Source organism: Tenrec ecaudatus, chromosome 5 (assembly GCF_050624435.1).
Source record: "Tenrec ecaudatus isolate mTenEca1 chromosome 5, mTenEca1.hap1, whole genome shotgun sequence".
NCBI lineage: Eukaryota > Metazoa > Chordata > Mammalia > Afrosoricida > Tenrecidae > Tenrec > Tenrec ecaudatus.
The window spans coordinates 145,466,395-145,480,432 of NC_134534.1; the positions used below are offsets into that span (position 1 = coordinate 145,466,395).

General features: G+C 51.1%; 1 protein-coding gene across 7 annotated transcripts in view; it reads right to left on the bottom strand.

The window, feature by feature from the left end:
* Positions 1–14,038, bottom strand: part of PXK (PX domain containing serine/threonine kinase like) — a 98,785-nt gene that overhangs the window by 15,468 nt on the left and 69,279 nt on the right. For 3 of the 7 annotated variants that reach the window (XM_075549974.1, XM_075549980.1, XM_075549978.1), the window contains exons 10-17: positions 13,092–13,253; positions 12,667–12,784; positions 11,393–11,471; positions 8,699–8,747; positions 5,338–5,415; positions 4,700–4,786; positions 4,189–4,258; positions 1,301–1,360 (exon numbers count right to left, since the gene is read on the bottom strand). In XM_075549974.1, the coding sequence (XP_075406089.1) occupies positions 1,301–1,360; positions 4,189–4,258; positions 4,700–4,786; positions 5,338–5,415; positions 8,699–8,747; positions 11,393–11,471; positions 12,667–12,784; positions 13,092–13,253 (703 nt within the window). Of the gene's footprint in view, positions 1–1,300; positions 1,364–4,188; positions 4,259–4,699; positions 4,787–5,337; positions 5,416–8,698; positions 8,748–11,392; positions 11,472–12,666; positions 12,785–13,091; positions 13,254–14,038 lie in introns of all 7 variants that reach the window. The other 4 variants (XM_075549973.1, XM_075549979.1, XM_075549976.1 and 1 more) reach the window with 2 other exon arrangements.

Consider the following 14,038-nt stretch of genomic DNA (forward strand, 5'->3'; position numbering starts at 1 on the left):
GGCAACCCTCCGGGGGGTTCCTTCCTTGTCCTGTGAGGTCACAGTGAGCCGAGTGGCTCCCTGGCACATGGGTCCTCCCTGTACTGCTCCTCACCCTCCTTAGTAGGACTAAGTGACCTGAATTCAATATCCTAAAGAGTTCCCTGTGCTAAGAAGTATCTCCACAGTGTGGGCAGTGGCTCTCCAGGAATTTCGGATCAGCCTACATAGGTCGCCTCTACCAAAGTTCTCTTGGTGCTTGTTTCTTAGCGTGACCAACACCTGGGAGTGTTCCAGTAAAACTGCTGACAAACTCATACAAGGGAAGAGCAGGCCACCCCCCTAAGCCAGGTACTTTGCTACTTCAAACAGCTCTGGCCCCAGGTCATCCTGCAGTAAACCCCCAGTGGCCATCCTCAGCCAACAGTACAGTCATCCAAACAAGCTCCCTGGCGTGGGCTTGCTGTCAGCCAGAAGCTTTGGGGAGCCGTCAGGTAATGCTCTTGGGGAGCCCCTGGTGTGGCCCCAGTGAGTGACTATGGGATCATCAGCTCTTCCATCAGCCTCAGCGAATGACTCTCCTTTCGAAGAGCTGCTGGCTCCCTTCTGAGCCAGTGGCCATGCCTGTGTGGCAACACCAGCTCTCAGCCATCCAGAACATCCTGTTCACCTAAGAGCTCGTGTGTTTCTGCTGGCCTTGAAAAGAGAGCAAGTCTTAGGAGTCCACGCTACAAAATTATAGATGATTTTTGTAAGTGTTCCCCCATGTACATGACTTTCACGTTTCAAGCAAAAGTGATAATTTCTGATGTAACTCACAGGGGAGAATCAAAGGCCAGTCACAGGAAAAGATCTGGGAAATTAGACGCATCGCAGGGCAGAGCAAAGCACGGATCGTTCTCGGGAAACTGGAAGCCTGGGTGCATGCTTCATTCTGACAGGGAGGCCCTTCCTCAGGCTGGCTCCATGAGGTGAGGGCTTGGGCAGGACATGGCTCCCGGGCAGCAGCCTCTGTTTGGTCCAGTTGAGCACCGCAGGGACAAGCAGTGATCTGAGGCTCCGGTCCAAGGGAGGCTTTTTGGCAGAGAGCCAGCTTAAGCCAGAGAGCAGTTAGTGGCCCTGAAACAGTCCCACTCCCTGCGAAATCTAGACCCTTGCCCTCCCCCCTCCCCCCCCAAAGGACATGGCTTCTTTGCACTCCTGTGGTTTCTCTCGAGAAGGCTGAAATGCCTGCACCAAGGCAGGAGGGGAAACTGGCCCCAGGCCACCTTGGACTGTGGCATGACGGACAGTAGGACAGGCCTTTGCCTCCATTACTAACCTGCTGTAGAGGGTGGTGTCGGCGATGATGGGGACGTGAGAGGTGAGCTGGCCCCAGATCCTGCTGAGAAACACAGAAACCCTCGTGTGGACTCCAGCAAGGCATCTGGAATATGGCTCGAGCCGGAGCCCACGCACCTCTGAGGCTCTGCACTCGGTCTCGTGCGTGCACCTTGTGCACAACCACAGCTGCTGGGGAGCCAACTCTAATCCCAATGCCACAGTGTGCACTCGGGAGGGGAGGCCTGAGCTCCATGGGAGCTGATCTTCCAGAAGCAGACTGCCAGGCACCTCCGGGCGCACTCACACCTCTAAGCTTCCGTTAGCAATCTAGTACATTGGTCATTTGCACCACGCAGTGACTCTGTGGGCTCACGGTGAGTGAGAACCGACTGAAAGGCAACTGGCAAAGGTGACAGCAGAGAGAAAATTCAGTCTGAGCCAGAAGACCGGAGGCCTCCACCCTGCTGCATGGTGCACACCCCCCCAACCCCTGAAGCCTTCACAAAGCCACCTCGTACTGCTTCCTGCAGCCTGTCCTACTGCTCAACTAACGGCTTGTGCAACTGGCCCCAGGATCTTTTCCTGGCCCCAAGCTGAGTGGCCACACACACAGGGCGGTACAGAATGCTCCCATGGGGAGCTCTCCAGAGGAAGCGGGCTCTCGCACAACGCCCAGCCAGCAGTGTGTTTGGGGGAGGGGGGCACTTCCACTCTATCAGCTGGTACAGCCCTGGTGGAGCAGTGGTGAAGGGTGTGAACGGAAAGGTCAGCAGCGGAAAGAGGAGGTCATTTGCCTCCAGGAGAGCTCACACAGTTGGAGACCCTCGTTCTACACTGCCCTGAAGCTCAATGAATTAAAATCACATCAACTCCATGGTAACAGACTTGGGTTTGGTTTGCCGTTCAATGAGAAAGGGTCGGCCTGTTCAGTCTGTGGAGTTCCCACACCCTGTCATACCGGAAACTCGGGGGATATGTTAGAGTAATGGGCTTATTCCCAAACATCACCTGCTTTCTCTGAACCTAATAGAAGATTCCCAAGTTCTCGGCATCTGCCCATTGCTTAAAATCCTTCAAAAATCTTCTCCTGGTCTGACTTAGAAGTCGTCCCAGTGGGACCCAGGGGGGCTCTAAAAGCCCCCCTCTCACACCCAGAGGTCCCAGCAAAGACTTCACTCACCAAATTTCACCATTGGATGCTTCCTGGGGCTGAGGGCACATACACCTACAGGGAGGGCTCGAGACCCCGAGAAGGAAAACCAGCTGAGCCTCCAACCTCCACCTCATTCACGACCCACAGTGCATGCTGGTGCCTCACAGAGACTGGGCGTGGCAAGAAATGCCCTGAGTCATACTGTCCCTAGTTTAATACCTTCCCATTCATCTGCAATATTCCCCCAGCTACCTATAAATAAGAGGTTTGGGGGATTTTCCTTTGTACCGAAAAAGGAACTAAAAATGACCCAGGCTGTGTTCATACAGCTTTGCCGCACAGTGTCCCTCGCAGTGGGGAGAAGAGCGCACTGTGACTCGAACAGGGTTTGGGGATGTTCTCTGAATTCCACCCACAACTGCTACGTTCTTCTCCTCAGACCTCTTAGGGGCACTCGGGGTCCGCCTGGCAGCATCAGCACAGAGCTCTCCATGAAGGAGACCCTCAGGAAGGGGCAGGGCACCGTCAGGCTTGCTCTGCTTCATCAAGAACTCCCGTCTGGACAGAACAACTCCCGGAGTGTCACAGCGCACACTGGTCGGAGACACAAGTCTCTGTCTAAAGATGGCTGCTCTGTGCACATTCCATGGGCCTCGGGGAAGAGAGGCCCACTGGTCACAGAGGCCCCTGCCCCTCCTCCTCTCTTCACATCTATTCTCAAGGGGGTCTGGGGTCTCCCCTGGGATGTCAACATGATTCCTCCTGGGGTCTATGATCGTCCTCTGCCCCAGCTCTCCCAAAGTCCAGCTCTGGCCGCCACTACATGCGACAGGTGGTCCCATCCTAATTCTCTTGCTCACCCTTCAGTTTCTCCTCACATCCTTAGAAGAGGCTGCACGCATTGAGAAGGCTGAGGAATGAGTTGTAAACACCCCCCAATTCCCTCTCTCCCACTATTTAAATACCACTGCCCCATCAACTGGTCTTCCAGAAGCAGATGGGGGGGCTTCCCCAAGACTGAGACAGACAGGTGGGCTCTTCCTGCAATCCCGTGCCTTCTTGGCGGACCTAGCTCCCAGGCATCCTTTTTATAGCTTCACCTTCTTCCTCTCTGTGCAAAGGGACAATCACCAGTCCCTCAAGTTGAAACAAGAAAATGTCCTTGCCTGGTCTCCCTAAGCCGGACACAGCTGTGTGAGTTAGCAGAAAACGTCCCCTTCTCTATCTAGCACTCCACGGAAGGCCCAAGGGATCTGACTCTGATTTCCAAAAACAAGGCAACGAGGCCCAAGGCCAGTTGGGCGAAGTGAGGAGCAGCTGGGAGTGGTCCGCCAGCTCAGGTCAGTGCTCTCTGTACCACCTTAACTATCATCCTGTGAATGTCCCGTCCACCACGTGGGGACCAGAGCAGAGGGCAGGATTGAGGGTCAGCTTTGCTCGTGGAGGCACTAGTGGAAAATGAAGCGGCCTTGTCTTCTAAGGCCAGTCCATTTGATGTTCCACTGCTAAGGCTTCTGTGTCTTTGATGATCAAGTCTTAGCATCAGGAAGGAGGAGGGCTACTCTACTGCCTCTGGGGCCCCTGTGAGCCGCACATGCCATATCGGGTGCTCCTCAGGGATGGAGCACTATTGCCCTCCGCCTTCACTAGTCTACTGGCCACTGGAATTCAGCCTCTTCACTCCTGACCCTGACCTCTGGAGCCGGGGCCCCACCACATCCATAACCAGTTACCTGAGTTATTGGAATTGCTGTATTTTGTTGAATGTTCTTCACTGTTCTCAATAGCAGACCGCTTGGATTTCTTTAAAAATAGAAGAAGGGGGAGAAACGCAATGAATAAACATGGTGAAGCTGGAAATTAGGATAAAAATATTTTCAGGTCCACAATTAAAATTGGTTACAGACAAGGCCAGATTTGGCCTCATAACTTAATACAGCAAACAAGTCACAAGCCAAATCAAAGGGGACAAGAAAACCAGGAAAGCTGAAGTTACTGTCTCAGGCCCCTCAACTCCCCAATTAGAGCACGCCACAATGGGCCCCGCGAGCCAGGAAACTACATGGTCTATTTCTCGGCTGATACCATGCGGCTCTCGTTTAGAAGCGGCAAACCAGTCATCTGGAAATGATTTTAGCTTTCAAAGAGATACAGCACAAAATCTGCTATTAACTAAATGTGCGCCGTTGGCCTCGAATTTTCTTCACATGCAGTCAGGAATTCACAGAGGGAGGCCAGGCTTACCTTCCGAGCTAAAATCTTTCTCTTTTTCCTCTCTTCTTCTGAGCCGTGGTGTGACTGCGCCCTCGTCAGTCTCCGGTGCTGGTGAATCTAAATGGAAGCACGGCCGACATGAAGCCGCCCGCTAGGAAAAGGCAGCTCCCGCATGCTTTGTCAAATCCTGTGACTGGGATGAGACTTCTCTGCCCAGGCTGCAGGGCCCCGGGATGGGGTCTGGCTGTCTGGGAGGAGGGAGGTGGGAGAGCGCACACCCTTCTGGCTTCCCCGGGTTCTTTCCTGGGTGGGTTCCTCTCCTTCACAAAAGACAAGCGTGGCCCTGGACACCAAGAGAGCAAGGCTCAGGTGTGTCCTCTGTCACCACTTCCCGATGTGATGTGGCCCTACCCAGACAGGATGACCGCCCTTTGGGGACTTGTGTGCTGCCCCTGCTGGAATGACTTCTTGGAGGGCAGGACTAGGTGAGGTATTCAACTCTGTGCCCAGCATCGAACACGGACCAGCTTCAGAGCAAGTGTCTTGGAAGGGCTCGTGGAATGAACGGAGTCAGAAACCAACCACGTGACCACCACAGCAGAATCTGCCAAAGATGGGCCCCGGGGCACTCAGAGATCTCAGGGTAGTGGACTGAACTTTCAGTTTACCTGTTTCTGTTCTTCAACAAGTCTCTTTTCTATACATTCTTTGGCAATTCTCAACGCCTCTTTTAACTTTGTGGGGATCTGAAAGAAGAGAGAAAGTACGTAGTCCATTGAGTAAAATCGCCAGAGTTTCTTGGGCCTTGGTTTCAAAGAAGGGGCAGTTGTTCACCAAGAAGGAGGTTATCTGGTATAACGTCTGTTGCAGGCTGGCCACACGACCCTAGCCCACACTCCGGTATCCCCAACACTCAGCGCTGTCCCATTTTAAGCAACGTGCACCAGCAGGGAAGCATAAACAAGCACGAAGGTTCTGAGGAATTCTAATCCTTTACATTTCAAATATTCACAGGGATTTTCTCTGTGAAAAAATGTGGTGTCCTGCATTTCACAGGTGAAGCTGCTTCCATGGGAGGTCTGCAGGCCTTGAAACAGACACCCAGACCACATGGAACTTCGGGGCCGTATTAGTCTGTAAAGCATTTACATTTTTAAACACCAAGAAGCAGACCGACGTCTGCTCTCAGGTCATATAACCTTCTAATCTGTTCTCCCAAGCAATCAAGTGGAGAGCCAGCCTAGTGCCCACGAACCACATTTCACCCCCTGGATACGTACATCTTGACTCATTTTAAAGTCTCTTCAGTTCTGAATATTTTCTGCTTTTCTATTAAAATTTTTTAAATTAAAAGATCATTGCATTGGGGGCTCTTACAACTCATAACAATCCATACATCAATTGTATCAGGCATATTTGTACATATGTTGTCATCATTCTTTTCTAGACATTAACTTTCTATTGAGCCTTTGGTATCAGCTCCTCCCTCCCCACTCCGACCCTCATGACCCCTTGAAAAATTATAAATTGTTATTTTTCATATCTCACACTGACCGCTGTCTCCCTTCCCCCATGGTTTCTGCTGTTTGTCCCCCTGGAGAGTGTGTGTGTGTGGTTATGTGTCTATCATAGCATATCATCCCCCTTCCTCCCCTCCACTCCCCACTACTCTTCTGGTATCACTCTTCCCATTCCTGTTCCTGGATTCTGTGTGTTGTGAGCTCTTATCTCTTATCCGTACCTATCTAACTGCTCTGGTGTAGTCCGAAGTGAGAGACAGTACTGGGGTCATGATAGTGGTGGGTGAGGAAGCCTCAAGGAACCAGAGGAGTATTGTGAGTTTCATCGGTGCTTTACTGTGCTCTGATTGACTCACCCCTTCCCTGTTACCCCTCTGTGGGGAGATGTCCCATTGTCTAGAGAGGGCTTTGGGTCTCAGCTTCGACCCCTTTGTTCTCAACAATATGTTTTTGTTTGTTTGTTGTGGGACTTCTGACGCCTGCTATCCGGTCCTGATGACACCTCATGATCGCACTGGCTGGTGTGCTTCCTCCATGTGGGCTTGTTGCTTCACTAACGGATGGCCGCTTGCTTAACTTCAAGCCTTGAAGACCCCAGATGCTTTATCTTTTAATAGGCAGGCACCATCCGCTTTCTTCAACACATTTGCTTATGCACCCGTTTTGTCTTCAGCAACTGTGCTGGGAAGGTGTGCATCACAGAATGCCACTTTGTTAGAACAAAGTGTTCTTGTATTGAGGGAGGATATGAGCAGAGGTCCGGAGTCTGTCCACTACCTCTGTCTATGAAAGTTTTTCTATGTTCTGTCTAGTCATTGCCTAGTCTGTTTGTTTTCTGTGTGTTTTATAGGATTACATTAAATCCTGCATGGTAGATCTATAGCGATAGTAACTGGATTACTAATTGCCTTGGGGCCCTGCAGGGGAGGTTGAGGGGGAGGAGAAAGGCTGAACTAACAAGGAGTATGAGAAGAAAGAGTCCGAATTTGATCGTGCTGATGACTGCGGAACTCTCCTTCATATGACTGAACAATTAAATTGCCTGACATGTGAAGCATAGGCCAATACAAGTAGTCTTCAGAAAGCAGTTACATTTAAACAAGTGCGTTGAGTAGACAGACCATGGTCCAAACGTCAAAAGGTATAAAAGGTACACAAGGAGCCGTCTTCATCTACTTCCCATCCACAGAGTCACCAGTGTCCTTCCAGAAGGTCAATGTGTAGACGTGAAATTAGTGTTGCCTTTGAAATCATATTCTTGCCTCTGGTGAAGAGGAGGCTAGCTCTTATCAAGATCCCTGCATCCTAGAGGCAGAGTATTGGGCTTGACGGGAACAAACTGAGTGGCCAGGCTGAATACATTTCCCCTGGAGCTTCAGTGAAGAAGAGATAAACGGAAATTTTGTTTCTTTCCTACTTTGGGTTGAGACGCTGTGACTGTCAGAACTCCTCCAACTGCTGGCCAGGACAGAGGGTCACTTCTCTCTCACTTAGACATATCGGCTAACCCCACCTTTTTGTTGCTTTCTGAAATTCTCTCGTCATAGTTTTTCTGTTTGTTTGGTTTTGTTTTTCAATACAGAGAGGAGAAAGAGAACTGCTGAGAGCTAACCCCTCAACCAAGATCTGGTTCCCACAGAGTACTGTCCTCATTGTTCAGTGACAAGTGCAAGGTTTCCAACAAGTATCATTTCCAATTTTATACACCAAAAAACGTGAGCTGAGAGATGTGGTTCTTGCTCAGGGGTGATTTCACTTCCCGTGAGCCACTGGCACTGACCGACTGGGAGAGACCATTCTGGTTGTGAGAGGTGGAGCCTGGTACTAGCATCCAGAGCAGGGCTGGGAATCTTAAGTACCTGCTAACATCACACACCTCACCAGAGAGCAGCAATTCCAGCCATCACATTTGGGGTGAGTTAGTTAAATGTGTGAACAAATATAGCAGGCTAATTTTGAAGTTGATATTTTTAGATAGCCTGAGAATGATGTTGTAAATATTCAAATGGCCTTTGGCAGGAAAAAGGGTCCGCAGCCCTGATGTGGCAGAGAGATCAGGAACGCTGCTAAACACCCTACAGTACAAAGAGAAACCTCTCGCTGCAAAGAATTATCTGACCCCACGCGGTAAATGCTGGCTGAGAACCCTGCTATGGGTGAACTGCTGGTAAGGAGAGAGCAAAGTGCCTGCTGTATGGGGTCCCGAGCCCACCACCCCACATAGCACCACTGCTTCCCAGGATATTGCCTTTCTTTTTTTCCTAGACGTATGTTTTTTTATGATGTATCTTATATTCTTTTTGGGTCCCTTTGCCCATATAATACTTTTCCATGCTATCACAAAGTATCTGTAAATTTTGTTTTAGTAAATAAAAATAGTTTATCAAACAGATTACGAAATGGTTGCCAAATTATAAACCGGACTGTTCGCAATTTTTCCCCATTAAAAGGTAGGTTTCAGAGTCAACTTATTTACTTCACAAACCAAAAAAATTCTGATTTGCTTTACCTTGAACTGTGGCTTTTCAGATGTGGCTAGTAAGACATCACTGAATAATCTGTACAGGAATAGAACAAAGACAGAGAGGTCTTCCTTCAACCAGGTGCACACTCAGGACCGGATCAGAACCAGTAAGGCACCTTTCAGCCCGGAGCTCTGCCCCCACCCTAGCCCACCTATGTCCCCACCTCAGGCTCCATCCATCATTTATATCTATCAACCAACAGGCCAGTCAGGGAACCCCCTACCCTCCACTCCCTCCCAGGTGTCTGCGGTGGGGGGGGGAAGTATGGGACCAGCCAGGTGCTACAGGCTGTTTCCCCACCCTGCCAGCGGTCCTCTGGTCCTCTCGTTCTAGACAGTAGTTTCATTAACAGCAGGCAAAGAAGTATTTGTGCAAATAATACATATCATAGAATCGCTGCTTTTCTTCCTTCTTGCTTCGTTTGCTTTAACCTCGTGGAGTTTATTCTAGAGATCATCGGAGTAGAAATGCTGTAAGTGGGGAAAGGAACTGCCCTGATTTTAATGTAAAAAGTAAATCATTTTCTTCGAAGAAATGTTTTGCCTGCTTCAGAAAAAGAGCAGCTTTTAGGTAACATGATTTCTCTCTTCAAAGGTAGTTTGTGAAACACAGTAACAAGAGTGACTCTGAAATGCGCTGGATAAAGACAAAGAGAGGATGTCCGTAGTGTAGGGCAGAGTGAGCCCCCCTTGAACACATCACTTAAACGACAAACCAAACAGGCAATGCTGCGCAGCAGCGAGGGCAATGCCAGCTCCCTCCGGTGGACCCCTGCGTGCTCAGGAGGTGGGAACATGCAGCCCCTCCTCCTGGGCCGCACAGCCACTTACTCCCCAGAACAGATTTTCACTGAACATGGTTCACACTCCTTCCAGTGCCCTTCCCTCTCAAGGCTGGGAGTCTGGAGTAGAAACTCTTTTAAACATTTTTAAAAATTATTATTATTATTATTAAATTGGGATGTAATACATGTATCCTATCATTTCGTAGTTCCAGTCATGTCAAGTAGAATTGCACAATTGCTACCACAATCAGTTTCCAGGAATTCTCGTAGAAATGCTTTTGTGAAGAAAAAAATACTTGAAGGAGGAAAGTAGCTGAGCTTTGGAGTCAGGGTAAAAATGCAAACACAAACAAATCCACATGTAGTATGCACTCGTTTTGTTCTAAGAGATGGTATAGATTTCTTTTTCCAAGTGGGTGTCTGTCTTTTCCCACACGGACACTGTCGTGGGGCGGGGCTCCACGGCTGGGCTGAGGGCGTGAGCCTGGGGCAGGGTGGCGGCCTGCCCTGCCCATGGCAGCCACCCAGGGCCGAGGGCGGGCTAGAACACAGCTGCTGCTGTGTACAGTGGTCCATTCTGAACCACAGCGACCTCACAGGGCAGTGTAACTGCCCATAGGATTTCCTAGGCTGAAATTCTTTTTTTTTACATCATTTTATTAGGGGCTCTTATCACCATCCATTCATCCACTGTGTCCAGAGCATCTGTACATATGTTGCCATCGTCATTTTCAAAAAGGCTGAAATTCTTACGAGGGCAGGTCTTTTTCTGGCAAGGCAGCTGGTGGTTCCAAAGTCAACCTTTGGGTAGGCACTGCAACAAGCCCTCTGTACGCACTGGTAGGAAGAATGGCTGGGAACCCAAAGTTATCTCCACTTCTGAATGGGCTGCATGCGCTGACCCAGGGTCTCCTGCTCTGGGCCCCGCGTTACTGCTGGCTGGGGACATCTGTCATACAGCAAGCTGGGCCAGACAAAGCACCTGGTACGATGCCTGGAGCAACAAATGCCCGTCTCTTTCCTCTCCTTCCCCTGTCCCAGGGGCTCCCCCTTCTCGAAGGCCAGGTTCGGGCCCCTGAACACAGTGTCAGGGCTCCGTGAATAAAACCTGAATCGTTATTAATCACAAGGGACACTTAATGAACACCGAGCATCCGGTATCAAACTAGAAACCGCCTCATTCAATCCTCCCAAGCAACGTCTCAAGTGAATGTTATTATCTCCGTTTTACAGTTGAGGAAACTCGGCTTCCAGAAATTAAGTGACTTGCCCAAGGATGCCCAGGTGGTGCCGCCTGCCTTGACCACTCTGCTGCACGAAGAAACAGACACTGTGTCCAAGGGAAAGACCCGCAGCTCTATTTGGAACCGCCTCGACGGACCTCTCACACCGCTGTTCCAGAGAGACTGTCTTCGGGGTCTGGGTCATGTGAGGTGGTTAACAACGTCACCCAGTGGATAAGTGGATGAACACAGACATATGGTTTCTGGGGGCCCAGAAGCTCCCTGCCCTCCTCCTGGAGGGCACCCCCTCTGTGGTCCTGGGACCTACAGCCCACCCACAGCTGTGGCCTGCTGGTGCACCGCAGCAGGGTCACAGAGGAGAGCTGGGGAGGACGGCCCTCCTTGGGCATCGCTTCAACTCGGGGCTGCACACACACACGACTGGCATGGACGGAGGAGAGGCAGGCGGGGAACCACAGGCACGTGAAAGGCAGGAGTCATAAGGAAAGTGCGACGGGTCATGCCGCAACTCAGCATCAGCATGCAGGTCCCGTGGACCCGGTGAGGACCCAGGCGCGGGCTCTGCTCTGCTCTGCTCTCGCGCCTCGGGCACGGCGGTACGGCTCACACACGGTTATCAAGACCACAGCCAAGGCACGCGATTGACTTACGGCATCTGTAAGAGGCGGGAGACGGTAGGCATGCCGTTTTTACAGGCTTCACAAGACAGCGTGGACTCCAACACGGCCACTTGAAATGAACAGATACACGTTTTAGTTCCACAGATAAAGCTGGCAAACCCACCGGGTGATGAAAAGTTTGACGCCACTCGGTAACAACTGTCTGCAGGCTGATCGGGACAGTGCCAAAACTCTTCACACACAGACAGATGGCGTACACAGGGACGGGGGACATTGGCAACACTGATGCCGCCGGATGATTGACAGGAAACGGTTCAGAAACCACATGCTGATGCAAAGAAAGCTAACTGCATTTCAAGAATCATTGGAGAGTGGATTCAAGATATCATTCACGAAAATGTTTGCGCTCTCGAAAGAGAAGTCAACGCCACACAGAAGCACAAGTCTGAGCCTGAAAGACATCTTGATACTTGCCTGCTTCCGATCAAAACTGGCACCCAAAATGCCAATGGTTGTCATCTCCGCATCCAACACCTGGCATGCCTTCAACAAAAGCAGCCAGTGTTTTTCTGGCCACAGGACCCTGCGCAGTTTCAGCTGCTCAAACTCAGCACAAAGCAGCCCCAGGGTCCGGTCACTGGATGAGGGGTTGACTCCCAGGACTCAAAAGCACAATGGTCCAAGAGCTGCCCTGCCCTGCCCTGCCCGCAAGTTCTACCGGAGTCAGCTGTGGAGAGGACAGAAGGTCCCTGGGAGAGTGGACATTGATTCCTACACATTCCTTCTGAAAGGTGCCTCCCGCCTGTCTGCTGGCTCACTGTGCCTTTTCAGATAATGCTGACCGAGCTCTGGGAGCCAATTGGCCTGGGTGTCTGCATCCCCGTCTGCCTTTTCCCCCGTGTCAGCTGGATTTGTATCTAACTGGCTTCCCGCCCATGGCTCTCTTGCTCCTCCTCAGCCCCACTCCAGCTCTGTCTCCGGCTTCCCGCCTGAGGCCTGAAGGCTGGCTTCATGTCCTTTGCTTCTGGCTTTCCCTTCTGCACCCAAAACCTGTCACTGGGGGCACCCTGGCCATTCTCATGTCCTTGGCTTCCCAATTTTGACCCAGGAGGCACCAGACAGGTGGACAAATGGAAAAGGCACCTGCATTTTTGCTGTAATTAGGTCAATTACTCAAATCTGGCCTACTTTAAAATCGGCTAAGAATTTCCAGTGGGGCCGGGGTGGGGGTGACATAACGGGAAGGGAGTGAGTAGCTCTGTGGGCTGGTGGGCCCCGAAGATGGCTCCAGAGCCCATACTGACCCACAGCCATGGACGGTGCAGGAGGAAAGGAGTCTACAGGCACCGAGTCTGGTGGCCGTCCGTAGGTCATTTCGTACAGTAAGTGGCCAAAGCAGTGAACATCCACACTTTCCAAGGTCTGTGGAAGAAAAGAGCGGTGGCAAGTTCACTCTCCAGGTTGGTTTTAGGAGCCTCAGTGCTCCAAGGACGAGGTTCCACCGGGAAACACGGCCAAGGGGCCCTCACGTCTCCGGCTTGGTCTTCCCCACCACGCTTTTCTCCCCTTCCTGCCCCACCTGTCCTTTCCACTCAGCCTCCTGAGACCCAGCGGGGCCTTGGGAGCCCCCCGGTCAACAGGTCGGACCCACCTTGCCGCCCCCTCCCTGCTGAGGGCACTGCCTCGGGGGGAACTTACAACCTTCTGCCCCCTGACTCCCACAACTTACGTTGATTTTCCTGAACTGTGAGAAGTAGGGGCGGTAGAAGGCAGGCAGGCCCAGTAAGGAATTCTCAAGGTCTAGCAGCCGGCAGGTATCCCCGTCTAGCATCACATTGGAGGCATGAAGATGCCCGTACGGGAATCCCTTGTCATGTAGGAACTTCAGTACCTGCGCAACCAGGGCGGAGTAGAGAACACCAAGTCAGCCAACGAAAAGGTAACCATAGGTTATCCTCCTCCTCCACCACCACCCCTCGCCAAACCAGTCAGATACAACAACACATGTTAAACTTTGTTTTTTAAGTCCACATGTTCTGAAACAAAATCAAACCGGCACTGGGGCGATTCCCAAATGCCATCTCCGCCCATTTCTTTGATTAGGGGTGAAGCTGAACACTTCCCAGCTGTGAGCTACAGCCCCAAACTCATTTCCTAAGGATAGAGAAGCCAGGCCCGAGTCAGCTTGGGGAAATTAACAGCTTTGACGCCAAACACGACACCATTTTCTGATCCCAATACGTCAAGTGTCTTCAGGGTAAGTCTTGATCCTCTTGGGTAGATGAGTAAAGCTATAGTGTTCCTGCTTCCACCAATTATCAAAGGCCAGAGACTGAGTTGGAAATATCTCTAGTCCAGTCTCTCTTCAGACCCGTTTACTAACCGAGATACACAACCAGCTCCGAGAAAAAGCAGCAAACTTCTCATCTACCAGGTGAATAAAAAGCGTTGATTCGAACTCACAGAGACCCTCTAGGACAGAACAGGACTAACCCATTGGGTTTTGTAGTCTTCACAGAGGGAAGGGGACTACCACATCTTTCAAACATCTCACCAGCCTTTCAGTAAGCACCACAGAGCCGCCACGGCTCCTTCCCCCAGTCATCTCTTTTACAGCTGTCAACTCGGTTCCGACCCACACCGACCCTGCAGGACAGGGTACAACTGCCTCTGCCT